General features: G+C 37.3%; 1 protein-coding gene across 5 annotated transcripts in view; it reads right to left on the reverse strand.

Annotated features, from left to right (window-relative positions):
• The window catches only part of MYO6 (myosin VI), a 155,838-nt gene that overhangs the window by 28,221 nt on the left and 107,791 nt on the right, over nucleotides 1-19,826 (reverse strand). For all 5 annotated transcript variants that reach the window (XM_025294855.3, XM_006061992.4, XM_025294859.3 and 2 more), the window contains exons 16-23: nucleotides 19,000-19,127; nucleotides 16,143-16,238; nucleotides 15,677-15,850; nucleotides 12,433-12,471; nucleotides 10,740-10,833; nucleotides 3,077-3,207; nucleotides 2,914-2,991; nucleotides 969-1,098 (exon numbers count right to left, since the gene is read on the reverse strand). In XM_025294855.3, the coding sequence (XP_025150640.3) occupies nucleotides 969-1,098; nucleotides 2,914-2,991; nucleotides 3,077-3,207; nucleotides 10,740-10,833; nucleotides 12,433-12,471; nucleotides 15,677-15,850; nucleotides 16,143-16,238; nucleotides 19,000-19,127 (870 nt within the window). The remainder of the gene's footprint in view (nucleotides 1-968; nucleotides 1,099-2,913; nucleotides 2,992-3,076; nucleotides 3,208-10,739; nucleotides 10,834-12,432; nucleotides 12,472-15,676; nucleotides 15,851-16,142; nucleotides 16,239-18,999; nucleotides 19,128-19,826) is intronic.

Here is a 19,826-nt window from a genome sequence, read left to right on the forward strand (position 1 = left end):
TATTACAGTTGACTAACAAGACCTCATGGTTGTATGTTGCTTACATGGTTCCTTCTCATTAGGTCAAAGGAATTTTTTTTTATTAGTAAGCGGAAATGTACTGAATCCTTTTCCTGTGCCTCTAGCACTGTTCCAGGTGAGGTGGAGAGTTGGGCGGGGGTTTAAAATTGTAATCAAGTTACTGACAGTACTCCCTATGACTAAAGGTTTTGCATAGACCACCACCATCAGGTAACCCACCATTATTCTGTCCCTCATCCTTGTTTTAGGTCAGAGATAAGTAGTTGCTATAACATTCTAAGACTTTAGACTTTGCCCTGTATTACAGAAAAGATATAATCAAAGCCTTTAAATAAGAAACTCTGGGAAGATAAGCCTGGGAAGCCAGGAAAACCAGTTTGGGAGCCGCTGAAGTCACTATGCAAGCTGGGGAGAGGGGTTCCACGAAGAGAGTGGCAACAAGGAGAAAAGATGTGCAGTGTTTAGAGGGGGAATCAAAAGAGTTTGGTGACTGGCATGATTTCAGGGACAAGAGAGAAGAGACAATACAACTGTGAAATTTTCAGTGTGTGTTCTGGTGACGCCATGTGGGTGGAAAGAAAAGTTCTGGTTTAAGTCCCAGAGACTGGGGTATGGTGAGGGGAGAGGGGAGCAAGGGAAAGAGAGTAGGGGAGAGAGGGAAGGAGTCAAGATAGTGAGATAGAATTTTTAGAACAAGATGAAATTAACTATAATACATGTGATTAAAGAAGCTAAGTATCATACACTCAAGAAGCTGAGGAAGTCGACAAGTACTAATTTATCACATACTACATGTAAGGTGTTACGTGAGGAACCAGGGGCATAGTGTGAGTAAGTGACACAGTCCCTGTGGCCTAGCTCTCACCACTGAGACAAATTAATAACATTCCACAAACCAACGCGTTTCCAACATAATTCCAGGTCTGAGAGTGGAAGAAAACACCTACATTTGATGACGGACAGCGAGCACCACTGGACCTTCTTCCAGCGACTGCAGATTAGCCAGTGGTTGACCCTCTTCACCAGCTGTGCTAAGTGGTCAGGGTCAGACTTCATAATCTGATCAAATTCTGCAAACTGGGAAATCAAATAATTGACTAATAATATCAAAAGACAGACGTGCTTAAACACACAGCGAGATACAAAATAACCAGAACACAAATCAAAATCTAGCTTTCTGTATGGGGTCACAAGCCTGTTACACAGGCATGTCTCAGTGGAGTTTCACAGCAAACCCAGACACACGTGACTGAATTTTGCTGCCTTTCTCTTCCTTCCTCCAGGACTCGTTTTGTAGAGGTTACGGGGAGGGTGAGTTACTCATTGCTAGTTAGAAGACTCAATAATAAAAAGTAGGGAAAAAAAAAATCTTAAATGACCATTATAGATGATGGGCAAAAAGGTTTTATGGCGAGAAGAATGAAAAAAAGTCTAGTATATCTCTGAACTGGCAAATCCATATTCCCAGATAACTGTACAAGCAAAGGTCAGCTCTATAAAATTGGGTACCACCAAAACTACTGTGTCTCTCCCAACCCCATCCTTCTTTTGATCAGAAAGAAGAAACTGCTACTAAGAGACAGACAACACAAATAAAACATCTATTAGGTTATTAAATCACAAAATGCATTATTTCCACAATTTACCACCAAACTACATATTGATTTCTATCCTTTACCGAATATCCCACTACAATATATTGAGGATGTCACACACCTATCAAAATAACAGCTTCTTATAATCAAAATTAAAGGTAACAGAGACTAAAGATCTTTGAAAATTTGCCCTGTGCCTGCACTGTGTCCTTCTGACTGATTAATTTTTCTGGAGGCAGATAAAACCAAGTGCTTTCTCTATCAAGCCATAAATCCCTAAAATAGTTATTATAGATCTGAAAAAAGAAATGTTGAGTTTCTGATAAATATGTATGACTGCAGCTAAGCCAACTATGAATACTTATATATTCATTTTCTTTTAACTTGCTTCCATTTATGATAAGAGATGATACAGGTTTTACGCAGTAAAAATATTCACAGGAAAGGGCATACATTGGTAATGCATTACACAGATTTCATCTCATGCCTCAAAATGTGAAGTCAGATTTATTTATCTGATTAATTTAGCCTTCAAGGCACTAGAGATATTTACGAATGATTTTGCTAAGTCAAACAAGTATAGTTGTCTATTACATAATAATACTTGTGTTTAAAATTACGAGAAAGCAATATTCAATCAATATTAAAGAAGTCAAGAGTGGTGAAAATACTATGAACAGACTGTGAATGGGAAGTAAGTATTTCTGCCTCATATGTATTAAGTCATGAAATCTTCCATAACTCAATTTTGTATCATAGTACAAGACCAGTGCAAGAATCTATAAATACTAAAACTATGGGTAGCCTAAGAAAACTGTATTAGTACAAAAGTATGCATACAGCCATCCCTTCTATGATTTGACAGAAGTCAGCACAGACTCCAGTCTAATTTTCTACATGCAATACATCTATCATGCTCTAACAGATCTCATTCTCACAATGAACACTCAAAAGTACTGTGAAACTTTTAATTACTGAAGACCGAATCAATTTTTTAGAAAACCTTTCAACTTGTTTAAAATAGAAGTATTCCTGGTTAACCCTTATTTTAAGTAAAAATTCAACTAAACAATCCTCTGATTTCAATACCTCCAAAGCTAGAGGAAAAAAAACCAAAAACTCTATAGAGTGCTATACATTGGAAACTTCTCACCAGTGGGAAAATTTTGTGTATGTCTGTCCCATATATATATGCATGCTCTAAGTGATTATCTAATTTAAGAATAATATAAATCACTAAACACTTAAAAATATTCCATACTAATTATGTTACAGTTTAAAATAAAAATGCATTTACCTTGCCAGGTCTAAAAAATACTTTAGTTAACCCAAACTTGTAGTCAACTTCATTTAAGCCCAAAGCTTTAAAAAGAGCCTGAAAAATAAAAGTTAAGTGCCAGTTAGGGATTAATAAGAATGAGTTTATAGCTAATAAATCTCAATTTAGGTAGTATTTGTACCTTACAAAATAGTCTTGGATCTAATCTTGCAAGTTTATCTGGCATATACTTTTTATACATGTTGTAGAGTTCGTGAAATGAAGCTCGTGATGGGAAACCACCTTGCATCAAGTCCAAGACAGACACCATACCTAGAATCATAAACAAACACAAGTTTTACTGCCAATCACCATACAGAAGTCCAAAGGTAATTTGCAAATGATCAAAGAATTTTACAAATTAAAAGTGGTAATTTACAGAAATTACCCACAATGAAATATTACATAGAAAATATCATACTTACATCATGCTTATGTTCCCAACTTATCCACCACCTAAAAACTACTGCAACCAAATTTCATCTCTAGCTTTTTTTAATATATTCAATGTTGATAATATTTAGTGCTGCTAAGACTGTGGGGGAAAATTACTTTTTAATACACTATTTCTGGAAATAAAAGATGCTTCGGGATTTTGAGAGCAGTGCTATAGAATCTGTCAAACTTAAACACATGCATATTTTCTATTTTAGTGAAGACACAGACTTCTCCAACAGAAATAAATGAAGATATCTACAAGTGATGTTCATTGTGTCCCTGTGTGTAAGGCATAATATTAGAAATAAAATAAGTTGCAAGAAAATGAAAATAAAGCAAAACTAGCTTGACTATATTTTCTAGAGATAAACTACTGGTCTCTTGAAAATTCAAATGTAGTTTGTATCTATTTTTTCTGCTGGAAACCTTTGTGTCACAGTATATAAGGCAAAGACCTGCATTTGGCTACTTTCTAAGTTCTGAGATTACTTCTGGAGTAAGATTAAGAGATACCAAGACAAAGTCAAACATATTTCCTGGTTCTCACCAGCACTTAAAGCAAATGGAGAAGACAGAAGACTATGTCACTCTAAAGACCCCCATTTCATTCACCTCTCAAAGGAGCTAGTCTAGTCTACTGGAGTAAAGAGTCTACAGGATGACTATCGACATTCAGGATAACTTTAGTAAATGACTAATTTGAGCCTTGAGTCAGTGTGAGCTCTTCATGGCAGGAACAGCATAAGAAAAGGGTCAACTATTGATAATATCAGGACTTTTGTTTATAAAAAGACCTGGATTTCAGTCTACAGGACTATTTAAATCAATGAAGAAAATAAGATTATTCAATAAAAAGGGTTAGGACAAATGGTTAGACATAAGGAAAACAAAAATAACATAAGACCTGTACCTCACTCCTTATAACCAAAATAAATTTCTGCTGGTCAAAAATTTAAATTAGGAAAATAAAATTATAAAGTATTCTTAAATGGGTAGGTTTTTATTTTAAAATAATCTCACTGGAAAGAGAGTTTCTCTAGGCAATCAGATTGAATTTTAATCTGACTGGCAAAAGGGTAAAACCCCAATAATACTCAGGGATGATGACAATGTAGGAAGACACACATGTACATTCTTAGTGGGAGAGTAAACCAGTGTAAGAGTTTCAGATGGCAATTTGGAATAAGTATTTATATTATTAATATTAAATGCTAATAAGTTATCCCTTTGACGATCTTTCACTTCTATGAATCTATCCTACAACTTGTCACATACATGGGCAAAGATACACATAGATACACATCTATAAATTCACTGGGTCATTGCTAGTAAAACAAAACACAGAAATAACTTAAATACTAATCAAATTATACTACAATCCTATGACAGAATATGATATATTAATTAAAAATAATAGGGCAGAGCTCAAGCAAGTATAAAAAATATGTTCAAGGCACAGAGTTAAATGGTCACCTTTTTGAAGTGAGACTTCTTTTTACGTATATTATTCTGTACCATTTAATTTTTGTTACAGTGAACATATATAACTATTATAATTTTCAATATAATTATATATGTAATATATAATTTATATATACTACTATAATATATAACATGTTATATATTATCATAAAATAAAGTTTAATACTGAATTAAATATAATATTAAATTTAATATAATGGAACACATAAAGGCAGTTGTTTTTATGGAAAGAAATTTTTCTTTCAACTAGATTGAGGCTCTGGCTCTGTCTGGAGAAATAAAAGTAAGGTTTAATTGGTACTGTCAGAATTGTTGCCTATGTATATCAAATAAACAAGCACCCGTAGAAGCGTGAGCGTCGTCTGAGTCCCTTGGCTTGCCCTACCACTGCATACAACGTACGAAGTGGCTCACAGGAGTTCATTAAGAATTTCATGGAGCTTAACAAATTACTAAGTCTGTGGTTGCTTTCTCCACACTTGAAGTTAATTTACTCTAAAGATATTCTGAGGCTTAAAAATGTAAAAATCACCCAACCAGGTACCCTTCCTTCTAGAGATTCCCATGCCCGGCTTTTCCTCGGGGGAGTCTGGTGAGGAACCTCCTGGAGCAGTCCCGGCTGGCCATCCTCAGAACCCTCTCTGCCACCATGCAGGGAGCACAGCCCCCAAGTTAAAGGAAGACCTGCCTTCTCTTACTTTCCCCTACTTTCCCTGGGGTTGGCTGATCAGAAGACAGTCCCTTTAGTAAAAGCTGTCCTAAATTAATTATTCTCCTTAAATTGGAAAAAAAAATAGAAATGGAAAGGCAAAGGAGAATTCCAATCTTAGATGGCTTTATTTTAGAAAGCATCACAACTATTTTTATTTCTACCAGTTATTGGTAAATGTTTTTGCTTTTTCTCATTACCTAGTCATACAATTACCAATTCTAAGCCATTTTACTGCAATTAGTATTATAAAAAAATCAAACCATTATGAATTGGTGGCATCTATTAAACTGTCAACATATCTTGTTAAAATGAACTGCTTACTGAAAGAGGAATCCCAGCTAAAGCATCAGTGAGCCCACATTCTGCTAATCTCATAGTGCACAGAGCTAAATCTAAACACACTTGACTGGCCAGGACACTGGATGCTCAGTAGGAAGTAAATGGTATTATGTTAGGCTAACCAAATCCTAAAGAGAAATTTAAATGAAGAAAATAAGCAGACTCCAGGCAAAAATGATCTGAAGAAAACATTACAAAAATACAACTATACATATGTAGGAATAAAACAGACATCATTTATTTAACTTTCTGGTGGTCGTGGTTTGGTCACTAAGTTGTGTCCAACTCTCACGACCCCATGGGCTGCAGCCCACCAGGCTCCTCAGTCCATGGGATTTCTCTGGCAAGAATACTCGAGTGGGTTGCCATATTTAACTTTCTAGTATTTGCTAAAATCAGTCAAGAATAAATCTTTATTTCCTAGTCTGTGTATTTCATTCATATTTACTAAGTCTAGTATATGCTTTGCATTGCCAGGAAGCAGGAATGTGCATACAAGTCAGAACGGTTTCTGCCCTCAAGAGTTTACAGATTAGAGAAAGGAGAAATTAAATAACATCTGTGACTTTGAAATGAAAGTGCTTGGCGCCCTTTACTCGGGCCCCCTTCCTTGTTGGGGGCATCAAGAAAGGCTTTCACGAGGAAAGGACCACCAAGCTCAGATGTTAACAATGAAGACAAAGGGGAGAGGAGAGTTTATCAAACAGAGGAAGCAGCAGATGCAGAGGCCCCGAGACCGGAGGGAACACAGGGCATTTAAGAAACTAAAACAAAGGCCAGAGTGACTGGAGAGCAGAGAGGAGAGAGAGAAAACAGAGGCAAACGGGCCCACGGGCCAGATCACAGGGGGTTTCATAAGCTGCCGAGAATTCTGCTCTTTACCCCAACCAGAGTCAGAAGCACTGCAGCATGTCAAGCAATAAAAAGGCATGCTCAGACTTGAGTTGTAAGGCAGTAATTCTGGACCTATGTGAAGATGAGGTCTGCAACGAAACGCCTTATTCAGGATCAGGAGAGTCACCAGAGATCCTACCCAGAATCATCCTGGTGAAAGCTGATTTCTCCTGGGCTCAAGAGTGAGTGGAAGGCAGGAAACTGAGAAAGCGAGAAGAGAATATTCTTGGAGAGAAAAGCAAAACCTGGAGAACAGAAAGTAAGGCCAGATGGGGAGGGAGCAGGAAGGAAATGCTGGTGAGAGGGAAAGAAGAGGTTCAGAGGGAGAAGCCGTCTCAGAGCTTCAGTACAGGTCGTCAGTACTCAAGGTTCCTGAGACGGCAGGGAGGGATGAATCCAAAACACTACAGTCTCAATGAGGAAGAGAGGCACTTTCTACTTTCCATCAGGAGGGAAGGTATGCAGGTAAAGATATTTGGCGGCACACAGGTAAGGCATTCAGCTTTTGAGTAAAAAGAGGTGAGGCTGCCTGTTGGCAGAGGCTCAGGGCAGGTTGAGTCATACTGGCCTCTGGGGAGAAACAAAACCTGCTGGCCAGGGAAACTCGGTGGGTGGGTATGAGAACCCTTTGAAGGTTAGTGATCATGAGTTTACAACAGCGCCAATCTGCCTTGCCCACCTTCTCCATGCAGATGAGGAGAAAACCATTCATCGACAGCTAAGGTTTTATGAGAGGGGTCAGGGTAGACGCAGCTGAAAGCCGAAGAATTGATGCTTTTGAACTGTGGTGTTGGAGAGTCCCTTGGACTGAAAGGAGATCCAACCAGTCCACCCTAAAGGAATTGAGTCCTGAATATTCATTGGAAGGACTGATGCTGAAGCTGAAACTCCAATATTTTGGCTACCTGATGCGAAGAACTGACTCATTTGAAAAGACCCTGATGCTAGGAAAGATTGAAGGCAGGAGAAGGGGACGACAAAGGATGAGATGCTTGGACAGCATCACTGACTCAATGGACATGAGTTTCAGCAAGCTCCGGGAGTTGGCAGTGAACACAGAGGCCTCGTGTGCTGCAGTCAATGGGGTCGCAGAGAGTCGGATACGACTGAGCGACTGAACTGAACTGAAGCTTATATAATTGGGGGAGGGCTCTTTAAGAAATAACTACGAAATTATAAATTACAAAGAATATAATATCAGGTACAGGGTTCTGAAAGGAGCCCATATAAACAAGGCACTCCATAGCTAAAGCGACCTCAGCTTTCTAATAAATCGGCCGCCAAGAGGAGCAAGAAATGGAGTCAGGTTGGCAAGAGAGTTTCAGGAAGTGTCCCAAGCCTGAATCTATAGGAAGGGAAAGGCTGTGCCCTGGAAGAGGCAGGGGTGGTATGAGAAGGACAGAGGATGGGCACAGGATAAAGAAAACAGTCCCAGGCCCCTGACCTACATGACTGGGTCAGGTTTTGGTGTCCTTGCTTCTCACTCTACTACTTGTTAAAAAAAAAAAAAAAATTGAAAGCACACTTCCCTTGGCTCCCATGGGACTTTTCTGCACTTAGTTAAACCATCACTCTCTACCCCTCACCTGGCCATGTCTGTCCTTTCTTAAGGGCACTGTGTTGTTTGTTTTTAATAAGTAGTAGAGTGAGAAGCGAGGACAACAAAACCTGACCCAGTTACATGGGGAATGAACTGCTGTGGGACTGAGAAGGCCATGGAAAGAAAGCCACAGAGAGCACCCACAGAGGAGATCTGGATTCGCAGCTTAAGAGTTTTTTTTGTTTTCTGAATTATTTTTTATTTTTTAATTGGAGGAAAATTGCTTCACTATGTCCTGTTGGTTTCTGCCATACAATAATGCAAATCAGCCATAACTATACATATATCCCCTTCAGACATGAAACAACAGACTGGTTCAAAATTGGGAAAGGAGTACGTCAAGGCTGTATATTGTCAGCCTGCTTGTTTAACTTACACACAAAGTACATCATTCAAAATGCCAGGCTGGATGAAGCTCAAGCTGGAAGCAAGATTGCTGAGAGATATATCAATAACCTCAGATATGCAGATGATACCACCTTTATGGCAGAAAGTGTAAAAGAACTAAAGAGCCTCTTGATGAAAGTGAAAGAGGAGAGTGAAAAAGCTGGCTTAAAACTCAACATTCAGAAAACTAAGATCATAGCATCTGGTCGCATCACTTCATGGCAAAAAATGGGGAAAAAATGGAAACAGTGACAAAGTTTATTTTCTTGGACTGCAAAATCACTGCAGATGGTGACTACAGCCATGAAATTTAAAGATGCTTGCTCCTTGGAAGAAAACCTATGACAAAACTAGACAGCATATTAAAAAGCAGACATCAGTTTGCTGACAAAGGTCCATATAGTCAAAGCTATGGTTTTTCCAGTAGTCATGTACAGATGTGAGAACTGGACCATAAAGAAGGTTGAGCACTTAAGAATTGATGCTTTCAAATTGTGGTGCTGGAGAAAACTCTTGAGAGTCCTTTGGACAGCAAGGTGATCAAACCAGTTCATTCTAAAGGAAATCAACCGTGAATATTCATTGGAAGGACTGATTCTGTAGTTCCAAGACTTTGGCCACCTGATGTGAAGAGCCGACTCATTAGAAAAGACCCTGATGCTGGGAAAGACTGAAGGCAGGAAGAGAAGAGGGCAACAGAGGATGAGATGGCTGGATGGCATCACCAACTCAATGGACATGAGTTTGAGCAAACTCTAGGAGACAGGTAAGAACAGGGAAGCCTGGTGTGCTGCAGTCCATGGGGTAACAAAAAGTCGGACATGACTGAGCAAGTGAACAACAACCCCTTTTTCTCCCTCTTGAGCCTCCCACCTCTCTAGGTCATCACAGAGCGCCAGGATGGGCTCCCTGTGTTAAACAGTAACTTTACACCAGCTATGTATTTTATACATGGTGGTGTATATATGTGAATGCTACTTTCTCCATTCATCTCAATTTTTCCTTTCCCTGCTGTGTCCACAAGCTTGTTCTCTGTATCTGTGTCTCCATTCCTTCCCTGCAAATAGGTTCATTAATACCATTTCTCTAGATTCCATATGTATGTGTTAACATATGATATTTGTTTTTCTCTTTTTGACTTACTCCACTGTGTATAACAGGTTCTAGGTTCATCCAACTCACTAGAACTGACTCAAATGCATTCTTTTTTTTATGGCTGAATTATATTCCATTGTGTGTATGCACCACATCTTCTTTATCTATTCATCTGTCAATGGACATCTAGGTTGCTTCCATGTCCTGGCTATGGTAAAGAGTACTGCTATGAACACTGCGGGAAGCGGGGTGGCCAGGGGGTGGAATTCTCAGGTGGCACAGTGGTAAAGAACTCACTTGCTAATGCAAGAGACATGTGTTCAATCCCTAGGTCAGGAAGATCCCCTGGAGTAGAAAATGGCAACCCACTCCAGTATTCTTGCCAGGAAAATTCCAGGGACAGAGGAGGCTGGTGGGCTACCATCCATGGGGTTGCAAGGAGTTTGACACAAGTGAGCACACACACACATAACTACTATGAACACTGGAGTATGAATATTTTTTCAATTATGGTTTTCTCAGGGTATACTCCCAGTAGTGGGAATGCTGGGTCATATGACAGTTTTATTTCTAGTTTTTAAAAGAATCTTCATACTGTTCTCCACAGTTGAAAAGCTTTTATAAATTATACTTCAATGAGGTAAAAGATTATTGTAAAATAATACTATACACCAATATTGTTCAAATAATTTGTCCACCTTTCTTTTCTTATAAATAAAGGAATATAAAAGTCTTATTGTGCTTAAAAATAATCAAGATAGTTGTGAATTATTTGAATACACTGGATATATTAAATTGTATTTGAACTAAATAAGACTCTTGATATACTCCAACATAGATTATAAAATAGAGAAATACCTGAACACTGAAGCTGAGACAGAATTTGAGCTCCTTCAAAGTCATGGCTTGTCATCTTTAAATTAGGCTTGATACAGCGAATAAAGCTTGCTCCCTAGAAGAATAAAGGTACTTTAAAACATAATACATGCAGCATTCTTCTTTTTCTAAGAATTCTAGCAACTTTCAGAGCATATTATCATTAAGTTATGAGCTTCTCTTAAAATAATCACTAAGGAACTTAAAACAACTAGCATACTTTTACAATGTAAAGCATTTATATAGTAATAATGTCAGAAAAATACTGTTTTATATTTGAGTGCCAAAAATTGTGTTATTGTAAAAAGAAAAGTCTTTCATAATAAAATATGTCAATATATTTAAACAATATATTTCATAGGATGGCATACATGTGATTATAGTCCACATTTTTATGTATTTATGTGCTATGCTGCTGTGCTAAGAAAACTGCCCTATGACAAGATGAGCAAATAAAATTATGCCTCTTAAAATTTAGGGCAAAGTAATAAAAAAAAAATCAACTTTTCTCATCGTTCTACTTTAGAAACATACAGTAGGTCCCTGAGCTGCACTATTGTACATCTTAAAGTTTTGTTAAATGGTATGTATTTTAAAAAGCTTAAAGGCATTCGTTTGGAGTCAGTGACCAGATTATGCTGAACAAGGCAGAGAGAACACTGCCATGGACACAGTGAGACTGTTGGGGACTGAAGCTGATACACTGAACATCCAAGTAACGGCTTCTCTTCCAAGTAGTCACACCTGCAAAGCTCAACAGGTATATCAACAATGATGCTCACTGCAAATGCTTTTAGATACTTTTTAGAAAAGCCTTTAAAAAAAACCACAACTATAACATAATCATTTAACAGTAGCATCATATTTGGGTGATAAAAATAAAATACCTCATCAGGTTTAATTTTCAAAGAATTTTTATCCTTAAGAGATAAATATTTGCAAACAATGAAGATATTAAAGAGAATTTCTTAATGGTTTCAAAGGCAAGTGTAACAATAAATTAAGCAATAACAGCACAGAGAATAAATATTTGGCTTTTCAAAATGACTACTTGAAAATGAAGAGTATTTAGTTAAGTTCTGTGGATTTGTTAAAAAAATAATCTTCTCCTGAAGTCATGCTTCATTAACATAAGCCACATATCAAATTTCTTTCTATGGTGAATTTTCTTTAAACAAACAGAGGGAATTAAAATGTGCAGTTTTTAAAAAAGTCTCTGGGGAGCTACTGCCTCTATTATATGGCATAAAAATACTACGTCCATTTTTTCCATATCAACACTGTCACATCATGCTGTCATGTAACACTGAATGTTACCACCAGAGAAATAAAATGAAAATGAATTACATGCACTGTCTTTAATCCTAAAAAATACATCTTCCTTCTCTATAATAACTAATTGTTTTCACTCTCCTGAAGTTACAGGATAATCTTAGTAACATTCAGAGAATTCTTTATGTTTACAACAATTTGACTGCACACATACATTTGACTTGTCTTCAGAACAAACCTAACCAAAATGATAACCATTTTAAAAACTGATTTTCTTTCAATGAGGAAATTTTTTTAATAAATTTTTAATTATTCCAAGTTTACTGTGCTTATTTTAATAATTACTAATAATAGTTTAAGAAGACCATTTAAAAACCCTGTTTTTTTTTTAAAGTATACTCACTGTACTTCGAAGTTTATCCAGAAGCAAATTTAACTGTGTCTGTAGAAGAAATCATTTCATTATTTCAGAAAGCAGAAGTACACAACACCATAAGTAAAAATTAGCTCTTCAACATGCAATAATGCTCATCTACAACATGTTACAATTTAACAGCTCTACACAATCTCTTTAACAGACAGTAACATGCAAAAATGTATGGCTAATACATAACACCAAGGACAGTAACTTAAATATACGGAACTTGTGTAATTAAAAGACTGAAAATTAGCAATACTAGAAAACATACATGCACGCTTGGAGGTGGGGTGAATGAGGAAAAAGGATACAAGCAATGAAAGAAGTAAATGAAAATGCAGGTGTGATGCATTCAAAACGGAATGGATGGAGCAGAACATGAACACGTAGCACGCTGGGTGTAGCTTGTGTCACACTCCATTAAGAAGGAGGGTATGTTTAAAATACCCACTCATGCTATATATTAGAACTGTTTTATGTAACACCTATCATAAATGAAACCAACCTGCCTACCTGTTGAAAGCCTCTTTACTGTTTAAAAATCTCTCATTTCAATTATTTTTAAAGGCTAGGACAATTTTCTCAAAGTAAAATTCACAATGGACACTATAAGTAGTTACTGTGCTTTCCTTTTTAAAATAATATTAAGTGATTATAATTTACTCTGGCTCAGTACGTTAAAATCATGTATTTGCTTTACTTCTCTGCAAAGTAAATTGTGTAAAATTGTTATATTGATTTTATACTGGGATGCTTATTGTACTACTTAACAAAAGATAAATTAACATATCTACTTATAACTATATTTAGTAATAATAATAGGTATACTTTACTGAATGCTTTCTATGAGTCAGACACTGCTCAAAGCTTTTCACAGGTACTATCTAGTTTAATCTGCACAACTCTAATTAGGGATCTATTAGTCTCATTTTACAGGTGAAAGCATTGAGGCCCAGAGACATAAATTATCTGCCAAGATCATGGAGCTAGTAAAGGCAAAACCAAGATTCTAACAAAGGCCTAACACCAAGGTTCATTCTCTTAAGCATGATGCTCGAGCACACTTCAGACATTATAGGCTTAAGTTACAAAAACAGAATGAATTTAGATTAAAAGAATACACCCACTTATCTGGTTGCCACAGTTTTGACAACCTTAACCAGTCTGGACCAGCACACAAATGAAAACCAACTGTAAGAGCCGCTAATTTGGAAAGAAAATGACTGCCACAAGGCCCATGGTTCCTAATCCATAGCACAGTACTCTCCCCAAAAATGGAGATAAAGTGAGAATGAAGAACAGAAGCAGCAAAAATGAACTACAGTATTTGAGAGAAGAGGGAAGAATGTCCATTACCAAAGACCAGTGGTCAAAGACCACATGGCATAACAGCCTTATGCAACTCATGCTTTATTTGTATTTTATTTTAAAACATACAATTGTTCCTGTATATAATAAAAGAATAAGATTTTCATTAAAAAAAAAAAAACTTTTTCTAAAACACTAATAGTAAATGAGTTCTGTTTCAATAACCTGAAAACGTCACATTTCATTGGAAAGCCTCTGGTTCTCAGTGATGCTCAGTAATGTAAACGCTAGCCTGTTTTGTTTTATTGCCACACATAACCTGAATTTAATTTAATAAACTGTTCTACTATACTTAAAAATAAGAATTACTATTATTTCATTTCAAAGCATCACAACAGAACATTTTGAAATTTTATTATTAATAATGTTACAGCTTTTAGTTACAGTTTTCAAGTAGTCTGATGTGCAAAATGCATCCTATTGCATTTAAGCAATTTTAAGCACTTAGTCTTAACATAAACTACCTTAGTCCAAAGAATTTTAAGAATGTTTTTTATTGTATTTATATAAACTGTCTAAAATTTCAAGTGTGTTCTTGCCAGCAATACTAATATATCATGTAGGAAAATACTTAATAAATGATCTCCATTTCATACAGGCTACTGTACTATTTTAAACCAATCTGTCAGCACATGTTTATGTAAGAATTTAAGAATATCTAAATAAGAGAAAGAACACTCAAGAGAAGAGGCTCATAATTAATTAACAAGAGTTTAAGACCTTTTATTCAGTTACCTGAAAAATATGTGACAAGCTTTCTCTTATGTCTATGCTTCAGCTCTTGTTTTATAGCCATGATTTTATCAAGTTAGTTATTTAGAGCCAATTTCAGCCCACAGTGGATTTCAGGAAGCTTACATTATCAGTATCCTAGTATTCTGAGTCTTAATTAAATACTGTTCCTAATTAAATCATTTTTTAATATTTGGAGTACACAAAATGAAAGGCATATGCGGTTTTCTTATAAATGGAACAAGACTGTGGAAATGTATAACAGAGAAATTAATTCTATTTATTTTATCTATTCATTATCATTTATTCATTAAAAGTGATACAAAGTTTTCAAATTATCTTTTTATAGGCAAAATACTCAACAGTTAGAACCAAACAGGAGTGTTCCATTTCTTAGGTGCATCATGTGACAATTCCCTGTCAGACCTCAAGGAATAAATAAATTCCTGATCCAAAATCAGTGAAACAAATGAAGTGTTCTTCAGTGTTAAACAATATGAAGGGTTTGCCACACCAAGTATTTATCTTTTATCGAAGTTATTAAAAGCTTTAATCAAATTTTAGTGTAATATGCACACCCAAAATGCACTATGAGAACACATTAAAAATGAACTACAAACTGAACCATTAACTGAGCCGGGCTTTAACACGGCAGCCGCTCTATTAAGGAGGAGTCCACGAAGGTGATCATTTACCTGAAGCCCCTGGCAGTGCCTGCTTTTCCTCTCTCAACTCAACTAGGCCTCTCTAGCCATCTCGAGCTGGACTACTCCAGCTAAAACAAAACTGCTGAATGAGGAAGGAAACAGAAAACACGTGGGAAAGAGAAGGTTTGAAGGTCACCCAGACAGTAAGCAGAAGCAAGAACATTAGGAGAAGCAATCAGACATGTGAAGCACCAAGGAGGAACACGCTCATAAAATTACAAGATTTCTGTACGTTCCGTTACTATGCCAACTTTATGTTCTTTTGTAAACAAACATCAACAATTCAGGGTCTGCTCTTTGAATCTCACTCATGGGATTTCTCAGAGTGAACTTCATTAACCACTGGATAGTGTAAAACACAATTTTTTAATGCAGTAAGAGTAAAAAAAAAAAAATTTTAGCAATACATTTGCCATAAATACCTTAAACTTGTTTCCCACACTGATGAAGCTAAGTTTTCCTGCTTTTTGTTTGGTGTCTTTGTTGTTATTTGTGGATGACTCAAATAATTCCCGGATAAATTTATCCCTGGATTCACATATTAAGGACTCAAGAGACATATGTAAGGCGTCATTATTTTTTTCCACAAACTGAGTCTGAAAAACAAAGCAGACAGGAATGGTTCAGTCCATCTTGTGGTAATATTCCTTAACACGGTGCTGTCCGACAGAACACTCTGAGGTAACAGAAATGCTCTGCATCTGCGCTGTCCAATACAGCCACCACCAGCCACGGGAACAGCGAGCACGCGAGATGTGGCCGGGGTCCTGAGGAACTGAATTTTAAATTTTCCTTAACTTTAAAAAGCCAGATGTGGCCAGACATTATGGTATTGTACAGTGCAGCTTTAACATCGAATGGTTTTCTCCCTGTAAATGTTCTACTCACTGTTTCATAGCACACTGCCCCGGCAAAATGCCTGACGATGAAGCCTTCGTCATCTCGGATGTTCCTGTGAACTGCCAGCTTAGACTTTCTAGGAATCTGAAAATCAACACATACGTCAGTCATTAAATTATCAAAAATATACAGTGTTAATAACTCCCTTTAGAAAACATCTGGGATGTGAAATACTTAAAATCAAAAAGGGAGTTTTCATACTTTATACAATCATATTGCTCCTTAAGTAAGCCTTTATGTACCAATAAAATCTAGCAAATATTTTTGGTCATAATTTCTTAGGAAGAAAAAAAAAAAAAGGAATAAGACCCAAAACAAAACAAAACCACATTATTTAGAAGCACATGCAAAACACAGCAGGCATTTTATAAAGTTAACTGTTTATGTCTAAAGTAGTAGCTGCTGAATTGTCATCTGGAGCACTTTTAAACCACCAAACCATTTACATGAGGTGATTCCTAGGTGTGACCAAGGTTGAGAAGCATTGTTCTACAGAAACACCTGAAATCGGCACAGGGACTCACCTACTGATTTTAGCCATACCTCCTAACACTTTTACACAATGAGCCCACATCTATTTGAAGAAAACAAAATCACTTTCTGGTTGTACTATCACTATAATATCTCATATTGGTATCATTTCTAAAAGTTTCCAAAATAAAAGATCACCTCTGACCCACAAAATAGCCTAAGGTTAAGAAAGACAATCTCATTTAAAAATGAAAAGGCTAAGACCCCATAACCTCACCAGGCTTCTGCTGGGTGAGAGAGCTGGCAGACCACAGAGCCTCCCCTCTGCGTGGCAGCAAATAGCACGAGTCAGAGGGTGGCCCTGGGATCAAGACGCCAGCCTGATGCCCAAATCCAACCCTTTCTCTCTATTCTAGGAAAGGAGGTCGCCTGCCCTCTCCATGCCCGTCCCGTCATCTCTAGCATGGGGAAGCAAGCAGGAGCAAGGGCAAAGGATTACTGTGAGCTTAGTCACTCAGTTGTGTCTGACTCTCTGTGACCCTACGGACTGTAGCCCACCAGGCTCCTCTGTCCATGGGGATTCTCCAGGCAAGAACACTGGAGTGGGCTGCCATGCCCTCCTCCAGGGGATCTTTCCAACCCAGGGACTGAACCCAGGTCTCCCACATTGCAGGCAGATTCTTTACCATCTGAGCCACCCGTGAAGCCCATTATGAGGATTAAATAAAGTAATTCAAACAAAATGCTTTTTGTAATTCAAACCTGGCACATGGCAAGCAATTCAATAAAGGGATTATCATTATTTATATTTTCAAAGAAACACAACAAAAGTAGTGAACCGTACAAATTAGAATTTACTGCTGTGCTCTTGTTGTTTTGAGGAAAGTGACCAAAACCCATTCCTGATGCTTTTGTTGGCTGTCCTTGGAACACTATGTCTCAGAAACCTTGGTCACAATTTGTTGACCAGCAGTCAGTCCTCTTGGCAAAAGTGACTGTGCATCCAGACTGGTTCTCATAGAGAGCAGTGAATACACAGGACTGGATACACGTCTTCAATCTTAGTGGAAGTTTTCCTGGGGACCCACGCTGTTTTATTTCTATCTCCACTGAAGTGAAGAGAGGCAGCCTTCACATCCCAAGATTTATTTAAGGACATAGAAGAACTACAAGTCAATGAAACAGGTGGCTATGGGATGCAGTCTCCAGAGAAGGTTAGCATAATTACATCAGCTTTTTCAGTAAATGCCTTCAACCTGCTTGTGTTATGATGTATAGAAACAAATATCTGCTTTCATTCACTTGACCTCCTGGACCCATCAAAGCAATGACTGTTATATTATGCCCCAGTCTCAAAACTGTAACAGTATAGGAGGGAACTGCAACTCTGAACAGCTTTTCTTTTCTCTTCCATCTTCCTTCCTTCCTGTCTTTGTTGTTCTAAGATGAGGTAGCACCTACCTACATGGGTGAAATTAACATCCACATTTCTCTGTGCTACTCTGCTCATTCTGGGCACAAGGACGGAGTTGTGTTTGGATTATGTCAGAGGATGTAGGTTGAGTGTAAAGATGAACACAGAGCTACCTAAACAAAGAAAACACCTCGAGATGCACACTCCAGCCTTATGGAGAATGGCCCTACTGATCACCACCACTGGCGGGGATTCAAGCACAGCTCTATGACACAACAGCAGTCTAGAGAACCAGGTCTTCTGACACTTTTTGGAAGAGCACTTCTCATTTATTTCTCTCTGTGTCTCTTTTTGTCTCTCTCTGTGTCTGTTTTACCCTTCAGCTAATTCTTCTGTTGCTTCAGCTTCTATGACCCTTTCTGAGTACAATTTCCATTCAAAACTCATAAGGAAAGAGCATCAAATGAAATTACTGATCATTAAATGAATTGCTTCTACCAGTCAGACTCTTAGCCACAAGCTTTGCTGGTTTTACAAACGTGCAGACAGGTGGCTGCATGTGACTCTAGGTCCTAACACCCCTGGGAAGTGATCCACTTCACACAATACCTAACAGAGCAGCTGATGGCCACTTCATCCAGAAGGGAGAACATAAAAAGAGTACATAAATGTACAAAAAAATGTACATAAATCTTTTTGTACATCTTATATAGGAGAAATGTATTTTATATCCAGCCAAAAAGGCCTTGATTGGATAGATCAGCAGCAGCAAAGATATACAGATATAAATTAATGGTCATCTATAGAAGACACAGTGCTGGATTAATTATAGAAGATGTATATAGTTGCTCAAAGCCTTACATAACTTAGGAGCCTAATTATCTAATAGCTAACATCTAGCACATCTTTCTGAAAGTTTCTCTTCCAACCAGAGCCTCAGTTTTGAAATGACAAACTCACAGAGAGTCGGAAATGGTCCTTGTGCTTCTGGTGAACTGCAGATGTGAAGTGTTGATCGCTTGGCTGGGGAAGGCGATTTTCTTCATCCAAAATATCCAATATTCCCACTAATTTTGCTTCAATTAAATCTATTTCAAAAATTTCAAATATGACAGGGTAAAAACACAACACTTTAAACTTACTGATCACAAATTTTGAGGGCTGGTCAGAAACAAAGAACATGATTTCACTGTTTTCTCTCAAAAGCTATACAGAGAGTAAATGAATTTTATTTTACATCTGACAATTTATTAGAAAGCAACATCATATACTCAACACAGTTTAGAGAACAACTCTATAAAGAAAATGACTAACGTAATAACCATCCGGGCTGTAAGCTAGGACAGAGGCCAAAGAGCCAGCAACTTTCCTCTCCCAGATGACCTCTATATTCAAAATGAAGTACAACTACAGAAGCTTTTGTAAGCTTAGGTTTTCAAAACTACTTACAGATATGGATTCAAAAGCTTTCCAGCAAAACTTCACCAACAACATGTATTTATGTTCCTTACATTCATATGTTTTGAATTTACTGCCTGTCCAAAATAACTATAAAATGTAAGCTGCTTAAATGCAGAAGATAGAACTGTTAAATGGGACAGACTCTAAAAGACAGGAATTAGGAACAAGATGGCAGAGGAGTAGGTGGACATGGAGTACATCTCTCTCTACGGATACATCAGGAACATAGTTTCAGACACAGAAGTGCACGCAGAACACCAGCTGAGAGTGGCCTGGAGTACCTGACCAGTAGAAAAGAATATATAGAACCACGCAAAACCCGGTAG

The sequence above is a fragment of the Bubalus bubalis genome, chromosome 10, assembly GCF_019923935.1.
Source record: "Bubalus bubalis isolate 160015118507 breed Murrah chromosome 10, NDDB_SH_1, whole genome shotgun sequence".
Taxonomy (NCBI): Eukaryota; Metazoa; Chordata; class Mammalia; order Artiodactyla; family Bovidae; genus Bubalus; species Bubalus bubalis.